This window comes from Anabrus simplex, chromosome 5 (genome assembly GCF_040414725.1).
Source record: "Anabrus simplex isolate iqAnaSimp1 chromosome 5, ASM4041472v1, whole genome shotgun sequence".
NCBI lineage: Eukaryota > Metazoa > Arthropoda > Insecta > Orthoptera > Tettigoniidae > Anabrus > Anabrus simplex.
Genome location: NC_090269.1, coordinates 402,480,346 through 402,492,961, shown reverse-complemented (window position 1 = coordinate 402,492,961; position 12,616 = coordinate 402,480,346). Strand labels below are relative to the sequence as shown.

At 38.5% G+C, this 12,616-nt stretch overlaps 1 protein-coding gene across 1 annotated transcript in view; it reads left to right on the top strand.

Moving 5' to 3' along the window:
- LOC136874177 (unconventional myosin-Ie) overlaps positions 1 to 12,616 on the top strand; it is a 458,144-nt gene that overhangs the window by 53,430 nt on the left and 392,098 nt on the right. Inside the window, exon 8 of the mRNA XM_068227689.1 lies at positions 11,264 to 11,392. Coding sequence (XP_068083790.1) covers positions 11,264 to 11,392 — 129 coding nt within the window. The remainder of the gene's footprint in view (positions 1 to 11,263; positions 11,393 to 12,616) is intronic.

The window sequence follows — 12,616 nt, the reverse complement described above, 5'->3', positions numbered from 1 at the left end:
GGCCTACTGTTGTTTCTACCTCTCCCTAAAGTTAAACGTCAGTTGAAAAGGTGGGCTCTTGACTCCGTGAAGAGATCCAAGCAGAATTGCAGGAGGTGCTGAACACGCTCAAGCTAGAAGACTTCTGTGAGTGCTTCCAAAAATGGGAGAATCGCTGTATACAACCCTAAGGTAACTTCTTTGAAAGTTATGATATAAATTAGGCATTAATTTAAGTATTTATGTTCTTATGAGTAAATTATCTGAAATCTGGGCAGCACCTCCTAGATGTGTTAGATGTGCTGGAATATGTTTGATATTCAATTGAGCAACTTTACTTATCCATTACTTGTTCTATTTAACTGACCCATTGTATATGTTCATTATATTGTTGTAAAATGTACAGATCTAATTAATTATTTATTTATTTATTTATTTATTTGTTTGTTTGTTTGTTTGTTTGTTTGTTTGTTTGTTTGTTTGTTTGCTTTTTGTATATAATGGCAAAGTATACCAATTCATATTTGTATATCTAGTACAAAAGATTAGGATACAGTTTTAAATAAATCTGCATTGGTAAAACTTATACAGATAAATTGCACGTACTACTATGCCTGGTTTGCAGGGATAATATTGCATGTTTTCCTGATGTTGCTTTGCCACTATTGCACCTCTGTAATTTGTAATAAGGTCTTTGTTCATTCATATTCTCATATATTCACACTGAGAATGTGTGTTTTTATGTGTTCCCTGAGATTTCCCCTATGTGATTTTGTTAGATGAAATTTACTTTAGGTTCGGTTTGGTGACTCTTCAGTTCAGTTGAATTTCAGTGAGATTAGTTATAATTTCTCAGATTTTCCAAAAACAGACTACTCTGTTATTACCCCATTAACATATTTCTCCATCCCATATTAGAATGCATGGTATTTAAAAATATCATGCAGAAATAGTGTCAAAGATTGGTTAACTGGTTAATGCAACTTTCTTCTTTTCTCTATGCTAGTTTTTTCACAAATACTGTAGTTAGGATTTTAACGGCAGTTGGTAGGATGTCATGTCTCTAATAGAAATTGCTTTAAAATTCTCTTTCATAGACTAGACTGTACATATATACATACTGCATATATTCTTGAAGATATCATTAAAAAAATATAATGAATGTGAAGGGGAATTGTGCTTCGTACTTGAAAAGCAAGCTATAGCCAACACCTGCAAATTATCTATGAGGGTTCTCGGCCTGTTTACCATAGGAACATTTACTCAAAAGACATTTCGCAGTAATACTTCGGTAAATTCACCCATAGACATTGATCTAAAGAAAATTTAACCAGTGTAAACTCATCCAGCAGGTTTATTGTTTGATTTTTTATTTTTAATTTCTAAAATATCAACTGATTCCAAGATATTGTTTTCTTTGTAGAATGGAGAACAGAATTTTCATATGTTAAATAGCGATGTTGTGGGCACATTCACGCAGGTGTTGTAATATCTGTCCCTGGTCTTTGAACTTGTAATTTGGAAGTAATGGTCTGCTGTCTTTGGTACAGGTTCTTATATTTAAGCTTCTACAGTTTTAGAACTATCTGCCCCACATCCAACTCATGGATCATCATTTCTGTGTCATACTCCTCCTTCTGAAGACATAAATTAACTTGAACAAGGATGGATACTTTTTAACACGGTTGTGCCACACCTTTGTCACATTGTACATACAAGGTTCATTGGATCTGGCAGCATTGAATTGATTCCATAATAGCGGTCGTAACAACCCTCAGCAGGAGGCCTTCTCCCTCTGGAACCAACTGCGATATATGTACCGGTATCTTAAAAATATTTAGCAAATTGATTCAGTTGTCTAGGGATTGCTCTAACCAAGGCTCAAAAGTAACCAACATATCTTCAACTGGAACAAAAGCTAGACTAAAGATTTCACCAAAATCTTGTCTAACAGAGGTGTCATCACAGACATTATCATCACTCTGTAGCCCCAGTCCTTGTATTTTTCTCCATGTACTTTGTTTTAGATGGTGTTATGTGGATATGGCCCATGGAAAACATTCTGAACAGCTCGAATGATGACAGTTTCGCTCTTAAAATGACAAATTACTGTTGATAGCTTTGGTGGATTCCCTTGATAATCAAAGAACTGTTGTGTAATTCCCTTCAGAACATGCTCATACAGTAATGTCTTCTGTTCACTTATACTGGGTAAACAAATGGCAGTGTTTTACCAACATATTCTGTATGTACAGTTGCTAATTGTATCAGTATGCTTGAAACGGTTGAAACCTGCCATCAATGTACCGATTTTTAAAAATGAGAATGTTTCTGCAAGTGCTATTTTGACTTGGAGGCTATTATGCAGTCTGATTCATCTTCCGAATCACTATCATGGCTATCATGCCATGAAATAAAAACTGTTCTCCATTTTTTTGTCACACAGTAGTCTTGTGGTATTGCTCAAAGATCACACATAATCTTTAGTTTCTGAGGAAACTTTCTCTGCTGCCTTTTATTGGTAGATTTTTTTTTTTTTTTTAAGGATTGCCATGGAGGCAGGAAAGGTATTATTCCTGATGGTACATTGCGTAATTCATTTTTCAATATCTGTGAAGAATTTGTTCTCTGCTGCTCTCTTAAGCCGCAAACATCTGTGCAAAGCTTCAATGTCCTCTCAGGATGATGGGTGATCTTCGATTAGCTGCTTTTAGGACTTCAATGTTAGGGTCATGAGGGTTTTCTGTTATTGCATGTCATGCACAAGTTGGTTTCCTTCTTCACACTCAGTAGGTCCTATTTGTTGGTTATTTCTGGAATGTAAATCGTAAATATGCCCTTTATGAACTAAAATAATTGATCATTTTATCTCACTAGCAGTATTTTCTCCCATTTTTAAAGGACTGGAAATATCCTTAATGTACTATTGCAGATTTTGTACTCTTTGTTGTTATGGATATGAGAGCTATTTAAAAAAAACTGTTTAATGAAGTGGATGATTTTTTGATGAATGACATTGGATTGGTTATCCATTTGAACTTAACTGGGCAAATTTTTGCGGGTGAAAGAGTCTTCGGGTGAATTGAATCTTTGGGTAAATTGAACCTTGGGGAAGGAGCTACATCCCATTGACAAGCCTTGGGGTTTCCAACTGTTGTATTAATGTTCATAAATAAAAATACTGTAATAGATGCATATCAACAGACTAGTGCAAACCCAGCAACAAGTTGATATCTACAGACAGCTTCTCTCAGATGGTTGCACAACCGTTTATGCTCTGCCAGATTAACACTAGAACGGCCGAACATTCCTCATACCTATAAAGGCCGCCGGCCATCATCTTGACCGCTGCCGCTTACTGACATATGCCTAGGATCCAGGATTTGGGAAACATGCGAATGTTCAATAGTTTATTTTAAAACAACAGTTAACCATTAGGATGTATTGTATACAGATCAATTCACTGTTAAATATTCATAATTGTTCATATTCGCTCACTTCTAATAGGTAACAATGAAATACTTTGGCGGACTTGCTGTTGAATACCTTTGTGAAAACTTATGATAAAAATAACAGTCTCTATTTATTTACTAGCCTATTGACAAGCAATTTATGCAAGTTATTACCTTACACGAACATTTTCCACAGACTACTTTGTTGCACGAAGACCCTGTGTCGGAGGTTTTGTTCTGTTTACAATTGGAGTTCACTTGACATTGTCGTCACTTACGACTGGCATATTGAATCTGAATCTGAGGCTAAGGCTGAAGTGTAGGGAGTTCAATCAACCGGGATCTTGTCTTCACAAAATCAGATCTTAGTTCTTGTATTACTTCAAGAATATAATCATGTCGAGAGATTCTCTGTCCCGTAAATTCGTTGTAGACTATCCATGAATTTATTGCTGCTAGATCAAATATGTTGTAAAATAAATGTGTACCTTCAGCTTCCAGCTCTAGTGGTGTATTTACGCGCCATTTGATCAGCTACATCCACACCATACTTAGTTCCGTTATAAAATTCAGTAGTACTAGGGAGCTTCTTGTTATCTTCACTGACTTGAACGCTTGCGTGTAGAGTGATTAGCAGAAGCATATTCTTGTTCACTTTACCTTGATATACTGTGAGAGTAGTGTGATCTTCCTTCTGAAGTACGACAGTCTCGTACAGATTCATACGTAGTGCTTTGATTGACACCGGGATTTCCTTCCCACTCGACTGATTGTTCCAACAATACTAGTTTTCTTCTCTTTCAGTCTCTCAGCCAACTTCACCGATGTAAAGAAGTTATCAGTGGTCACGTTATATCCTTTCATGAGATGCGGGCCCATAAGTTCGAATGATTGTTCCAACAATGCTAGGTTTCTTCTCTTTCAGTCTCCAGGCACTAACCTTTCTATTAGTCTCTACAATATGCTTAGCGTGAGAAGTAGGCCCTGCTGCCTCTTTCAGTACATTCTGAGCAGCCATCCTTCCAGAGGGGTTCCCACTACTGTCGATGACAGTCCAAATAGTTGTTACATCCTTACCACATAACTGATCCCCTGGTGCAAATGAAGAACCAATTCATGACCTCTCCTACCCCACCTCGTCCTCTTCCTCTTCGAACAGGTTGCCCGCTGCTAAGAGATCGTCCTCTACTGCAAGATTGATCACGGCTGGTTGAAGGAGTAACTGCGTCTGTCGTAGGTGCAAAGTCCACTGCGTGCATATTTTCATCAGCCAAATCAGCATCACTATCCGACATATCACACTGTTGAGGTATAAAATCCTCATCGTCACTCATTGCGTCTATATCTGATAATGCATCTTCGTCACCTGATTCGTCTTCTCCTAGCTTTTCATGTTCTGATAATAATTGAACAGGAGTAAGTTTTTGCCACCGAGCCATTATTACGCACTATACGACACAAGGGACAGGCACTAACTCGTCCTCTCGCAACCACTGCTAGAGGCATACTATTTAGTTACATCATACGCCTGTATAGCGCCACTTGTAAATATATCACAGGAAGCAAGCAGTGAGCAGAATAGAGCTCTCCGTATCAAGGAAGTGAAGCAGTCAAAATGACCGCTTATGGCCTTCCTAGGTATAAGGGACAATATCGGTGTTCCCTTATCATCTACGGATGTATAATTTTTGGCATGAATATACATAACCCTAAAAGATTAAAAGTCACAAAAGCACAACCTCGTGCGTAAAAAATTACGAGCGTGGAAATACTTTGAAATTCGCTAACGGTCAAAATGACCGCTCTGGCCATTCTAGTGTTAACCTCATTGTCATCCCAGAATATCTTTCCAGGGCGTCTTTCAGCTGATAAAAGATATGGAAATCTGAAGATACAAAATACAATACTACAGTAGGTAGTATTGATGGATATGACTTTGTCTGTTGATTGCCGCTCCTGAAAATCCATTTATTTTGTGGACGAGCTGTGACACCACTGCATGTTTTGTCATCCATTTTTTTGTATGTAGAAGAAGTGTACCCAGCTCTCACCCCAAAGTGATCATATGCTGCTGATGTAGAAGCTCTTGGCAAGCATGCGCATGTCTTCCTTTAATTTGAGGTGTCTTCATCAACCACACACAGTGGTGAGCTTCATCTCATCATGGATAATGTGATAGGCTGTTCCAGCTTTAATGTTTTGTAGTGATACCACTTCCTTGTCTGTGCTGTTGTGGTTACTCTGTTATCCTGTATTATTTTCGTGACTCCTCATGAGTATGGACCCTAGGTGAGGAAAATCATTCACACTTGTGATGCCTTTCTCAGACCTCTCAGCCATTTGTGTATGACTCATTCACATCACTGTGCTGAGTACTCATCTGACTTTGTAGGATTCATGACTTCACTGAACAAAAATCGTGCTACACTTTACTTCTCCTATTGGTGTACTGTTGCAGTTAGTAGAATTCCAGCAGGAATATAGATCACATATTGTATGGATGGCAAACTTTAACAGACTCAAGGCCTAAGGACCTCTGTAACATCCATTGTGGAGCTTCAGTATGCAGAATACAATGCTATATACCAATCTTGCTCACACTGCGCTTTTTTTTTCCGCAGGCACACAGCATTGAAGTGGACAGACGGGTGACCAGTATGTGTACTTTAGCCACAGTGATGTTGTTACGTCACAGGCTGTGAAATTCAATGCTGGGTAAAGGTCTGTCAGTCAGGCTGGATCATTGCAGCAATACCCAAATTCGAAAAGGAGGCAGAAACTAATGAAAAAAGGGAGGGCCTTACCAAATCTAACCACAGGAGCCAGTGGGAAGAACAGTTTCTTTTTTTGTGTGTATGCAAGTATGGAACCATGCAAAATGCCCACTATGTGGTTACTCCATTATGTTGAAAAGATATAATGTAGAACCTCACTACAAAATGAAATATGCTCGTTTGCATGAGACCGTTGTAGTGGATGATCAAATAAAAATAGTTGAAGATAAGTTGTAAAGATTATTTTCAGAAACTCAATGAACAGGAAAAGTCACGAGGTTTCAGAAGTGGAAGGTCAACAATAGAGCCCATTTTCATTATGAGACAACTAATGGAAAAGCATTGGGAGTACGAGAATGATATGGTGATGACATTCATTGATATTGAAAAGGCATATGACAGTGTCCCTAGGACGAAAGTTTGGGACAGTCTGGTGCAAAAAGGAATTGGACAGGGATTAATAAAAATGATCATGGCATTGTATAAGGAATGTTGTAGTTGCGTGCAAACACAAGTTGGCAGGACAAGTTGGTTCAAAATAACTAGTGGGCTGAGACAGCGAAGTGTTCTATCACCAATCCTGTTTACAATAGTAATGAATGACATCATGAGAACGGCAAAAGCAGCATATGGAGGAAGAGAAATGAACATGATGTTATTTGCAGATGATATTGTGATTTGGGAAGAAGACGACAGGAAGGTTCAAGAACAGTTAAATGTGGTGAATGGGAAAATTAAAGAATGTGGATTGAAAATAAGTGTAGAAAAGAGTAAAACTCTTGTTATGACTAGAGGAGAGAAAGAAGGGAAAGGTCAGATTAGACTTGCAGACAAGCCCCTGGAAGTAGTGGAAACGTTTAAATACCTGGGGAGTGAATTAATGGAGAATGCTCGACTGGATGCTGAGATTAGTAAAAGGATTCAAGCTGGAAGTTGTTTCTATCATAGTGTAAGAAATATGTTATGGGACAAAGATGTGCCAATGGAAGCAAAGGATACTATGTACAAGATGTATTACGTACCCATAACAACTTACGGAGCAGAAACTTGGACAATGACAAAGAAGGATGAGAGTCGAATACAGGCAGCCGAAATGAAATTCTTGAGGAGTATGATACAGAAGAGTAGAAGAGACAAAATAAGGAATGAGAAAATCCGGGAAGAAATTGGAGTGGAAAAAATGAATGATAGAATAGAGAAGAGCCGACTAAGATGGTTTGGGCACATAAAGCGAATGAGCGACGAAAGAATGCCAAAAAAGGTGATGGAAATGCAAATCCAAGGAAGGAGAGGCCGTGGACGACCACGATTGAGATGGAAGGATACCATCCAACGCAGCATTATAGAAAGAAACCTGGACTGGGACACAGTGTTGGAGGAGGAGTGGTGGAAAGACCGAAGAAAGTGGAGAGGAACCATATTTGCCCCTACCCGGCTACAGCTGGATAAAGGGAAATGATGATGATGATGATGATGATGATGATGATGATGATGATGATGATGATGATGATGATATAGCGTATATTGTAATACTGTATCCACAACAACATTTTGTTGAAAATGGTGTGAACATCACTGCTCATGTGCCGTGCTGAGTGTGTTCGCTCTCTTGCTTGACATTGAAGCTGCCCATGTTTAAGTCATGCCAGCCAGAGTGCACTCAACAGGTGCCCAGCTGAGTGACTCTGCTGTATATTGTCACAATCTGAGGAAGAACTTCAGGTCAACCTAAACACTTTTGCACAGGAAAATCAAAAGCTGAGACTTGATCTGAGCAGTTAGAAGACTAAAATCTTATACCAGCCAGCTCCATAAGCCTATGTTCAAGAACCAAACATAACTGTCAACAAGTAACGTCTACAAAATATTGACTGTTTTCTATATCTAGAAAGCCACCTGTCTGCAAGTGCCACCATTTAGTGGAAGTTACTATCTTAAATATCTTGCAGTAGTATTTGAGAGGCCATGAATAGATTTTTTGGTAATCATGACGTCATTAGTTCTACCAAACTTGTTGTTTACAAAACCATTTTAATCTCAACTCACTTATATGGATACAGGACATTTACAACATTCAGATGCCATATAAAACTGCTTGAAATTTGCCAAATATTTCCCAGAAAGATCCTGAGAATTACTTGGCAGGGTAAAGGTAAAATATCATTGTTCTGGAGGAGGCCACCAGTGTGAGGATAGAGGTGATGCTAGCCCAACGTCAGTTCCAGTGGGTTAGAAACAAGGGTTGCATGTCCAAGTACTCTACTCTGAGCTAAGGGATGCTAGCTACCATATTGGATGTCAGAGGAAGAGATATGAGTGCCTTGAAGCCACTATGAGGCTGTGTAACAATAGTACTGATAGCTCTAGACCACCCAGCCTGGGGGAGAAATAACATCCAGCAAAGAGTGACGCTATTTGAAAGAGAGAGACGTATTACAAATTACCAGTGTTCTACAAGAAAAAGGAGGTAAATCCTGACGAAGAACAGCACCTACCAACTAACACTTCAATGTTTATTTGTCACTGTTGTGGTAGATTATGCAGATTGTGAATTAGGTTGATCAGCCGTCTGAAGGCACATAGTAGGAAGACTATTATACTCAAATTGCAAGTAATTGCCAGCAACAAGTCACTTTATCATAAGAGATCTTGTTTTGATCCATATTTAATTGTGATCACAATAATAACAAAAATTTATGTCAGAAATGGTCCACCTTTTCAATACTATTACGTAATGTTTACATTACATTTTTAGTTGAGGAACTAGTGTTAGCCTTGGCTGGCCATTATCAGCCATAATACAAATCTGTACAAACACAACTAATGACTAAAACAAGTGTACAAACATATGCAAATGACGTTAAAAGGTATTAAAGGCACCTAGAGATCCTGAAATGAACTGTGCTCAACACGTTAATATAAAATGGAATTAAAATGGAATAAAATCCTCGGATGCATTAAAAACATGTTTCATTAATGCTTCTCATTAAAACTTTGTTGAATAATTTACTTGAAAACGCTGAAAGGTTCCTCTATTGGAAGTTGACAAATGGTTGAGTTAAGAACGGCACAGGAAAATATGTCTAAATAGTTTGACGACATATGTTAGTATGGGGGTGAAGTATGATTGGAATAGAATCTGCTTTGATCTTAAGGGAACTTGTTCGTTCCAGAGGAGGTTCCGAACTTGATAGTTACAGCTAGTAGGGAAGTAACATTCGCATTTCAACACGGTGTTCCTCAACTAATATGTAATGTAAACATTATGTAATATAGTATTGAAAAGGTGGACCATTTCTGACATAACTTTATGTTAATATTGTGAAGTCACATTATGTTGCACTGACACAGATAGGACTTATGGCGACGATGGGATAGGAAAGGGCTAGGAATGGGAATGAAGCGGCCGTAGTCTTAATTAAGTACAACCCAAGCATTTGCCAGGTGTGAAAATGGCAATGATGCCACAGTATTTCCCAAGTTTATTGCATTCCACATATGGGCCAGGGCACTATGTTGGTAACTGAAGGTCACCTCCTGCATTTATCTGATATACAATGATGCTGATCATTCATTATCATCATCATCATCATCATCATCATCAGTTTTCCACTCCAGTTGCCCGGGTGTGGTTTACAAGCACTCTCCACTTCTGTCTGTCCATGTACCACTCTTCTCTCAAGACGACATCCCAGCTGACTCCTCTTGTTCCTAAGTCCTCTTTCGCTTTGTCCAGCCATCTCTTCCTAGGTCTTCCTACCGGTCGTTTTCCGGCCACGACTATGTGTAGCCATTGTTTTGCTGTCCTTCCATCGTCCATTCGTTTGACATGGCCAAACCATTTCAAGCGGGCCCTTGTCACTTTTTCACTCAGGGATGGGTACACACCAGCTTCCTCCCTTATTCTTTCATTCCTTACCCTGTCCCTTTTTGTCTTCTGTACCATAGTACGTAGGAACTTCATTTCTGCGGCTTGTAGTTTGCTATCCACTTGTTGGGTTGTTGTGCAGGTTTCTAGGCCATATGTTAGTATGGGGGTGAAGTATGATTGGAATAGAATCTGCTTTGATCTTAAGGGAACTTGTTCGTTCCAGAGGAGGTTCCGAACTTGATGGTAAAACTGAGCTGATTTTTGAATGCGGTTGTTAATCTCATGCTGTATTCTGTTATCACTTGAAATGATGCACCCAAGATATTTATATTGGTCTACTGTTTCCAGCTGTGTACCTTCCAGCATTATTTTTCCTTTCTTCTTCTGCCTGTTGACAGACATAGTAACAGTTTTTGATTTATTTATTGTTAATCCGTGTGCTTTCAAATGTTCATTCCAGGTGTTCTGCCTCTCTTGGACTTCCTTCTCTGTATTTCCCCAAATTACTACATCATCTGCAAATGCAAATGCATTGATGTCCATATTGTTCTTCTGCTTAATTTCTTTCATGACTTCATCCATGACAGTGATAAAAAGTAAGGGTGAAAGGGTACTGCCTTGTTGCACTCCTTTAGTGGTTTGGAACCAATCAGAATTACCGTTTCCTATCTGTACGCAACTGCAGCAAGATGTTTAATACAATTATTCCAGGTTTCAAGAAACAAGTCCCATTACGTCACACTAACACAGATAGGTCTTACGGCGATGATGGGATAGGATAGGGCTAGGAGTGGGAAGGAAGCAGCCATGACCTTAGTTAAAGTACGGCCCCAGCATTTTCCTGATGTGAAAATGGGAAACCACAGAAAACCATCTTCAGGGCTGCCGACAGTGGGGCTAAAACCTAGTCTCTCCTAAATGCAAGCTCACAGCTCCACATCCCTAACCACACGACCAACTTGCTCGGTTTTCCAGGTGTCCACTGAACACACCTTGTAACTGAAATTAGCCCTCTACTTTTAACTACTTTATTTAATTCCCTTATGTACATTTTGTTGAAAACTTGTTCCTTTCTGACTGACAAGAACTTGTATTCTGCTTTGTAATTCATTTAGTAACAAGTCACTTTTTATCTCTATTATTTATTTGGCTATGTCATGTTTTAAAATGATCTCTCTTTTTTTTAGCCATGAGTGTGATGGGACTGAGTGAAGCTGAGCAGACAAACATTTTGAAGCTTGTAGCAGGAATTCTACATCTTGGCAACATTACATTTGTGGAGAAAGGAAATTATTCTGAAATACAGGACTATAGTTGTGAGTATTTCTTCAAATAATCATTATCGAAGTAATATTGATTTTTAAAATAAATTTAACAGTTTTGTGAAATGAATTAACACGAATTATAATGATAATTTATGAGGTAGAACACTTAAGGTTTTTTACCTTATTAGAAATATTATTTTTAATGATTTCCTGAGGGTGGGAAATAGATTTTGGAATCTAAATAATATTTCATAACTGAGGATTTGGAAGCCCACATCTCCAGGATATGTTGGTAAGTTTCTATATTCACCTAATGTAAGCACTCAGTGAATTCTGAAAAGAAAAGAAAAAACCCTGCTCTGTACTTAGACCAATTGAAGGCTGGAAGTGTTCAAGTAATATTCGGGTTTGAGTGGAATGGGATATACATTGTATATTATTACTTTCCTATATTCCTGTAGAATTTTATCATATTTTCTAGATTATTTAACACATTCACTCCCATATCTGACCTGAATTGAACTAAGTGCTTGCGTTCTGATATCAACGTATAAATATCAAGTAACTGAGAGCTTGTGTTTTTACTGCAACATATAGATGACACTACTGACCATACAAACACTGGTTGCCATGGTTACGGTGGTGTCGGGAAATTGATGATGCTAATTATTCCATATAGACCCCCAGCCCTACGATAAAAACTGACTTGAAAAAGAGCTTCTTCTTCTTCTTCTTCTTTTCTTAATGGGGCCTCTAAATATTAGTTCCTAATTAGCGTCGACATCTTACCATGTTTTTTCCTTCAATCCCACTTAGATATACCTGCTCCCTTCACAAAACTGCAAGTTGTTCTTATTGGGTCTTCTTGGATTTTTTCTCTCTCTTCACCTGGTGTCCTAGAGTGGAAAGTCTGATTCTACCCAGCACCTCACATTCGAAAAGTATGTGTTCAGCTGATTCCCCTGCTTCATAGCATTTCCTACATATTGTCTCTTATTACTCCAATTCTGTGTTGGTGTTTTTTCAGATGGCAGTGTCCTGTCAACAGTCGTACTACCCATCTTATATTTTCTCTGCTGAGTTTCAACAGTTCTTTAATATGCTTCTTGTTTGGTCCATTTATCAGTTCCTTTGCAAGCCTGCATCCTGGAGTATTTTGCCAGTTCTCCATTTGTTTCTTTTGTACCCATTTTCCTATGTAGTGTTGGGCTTGTCCATAGGAAATCCTGCATACAGGTTCTGGGCCTACAAAATGTGTTTCTGTGAAAAGAGCTT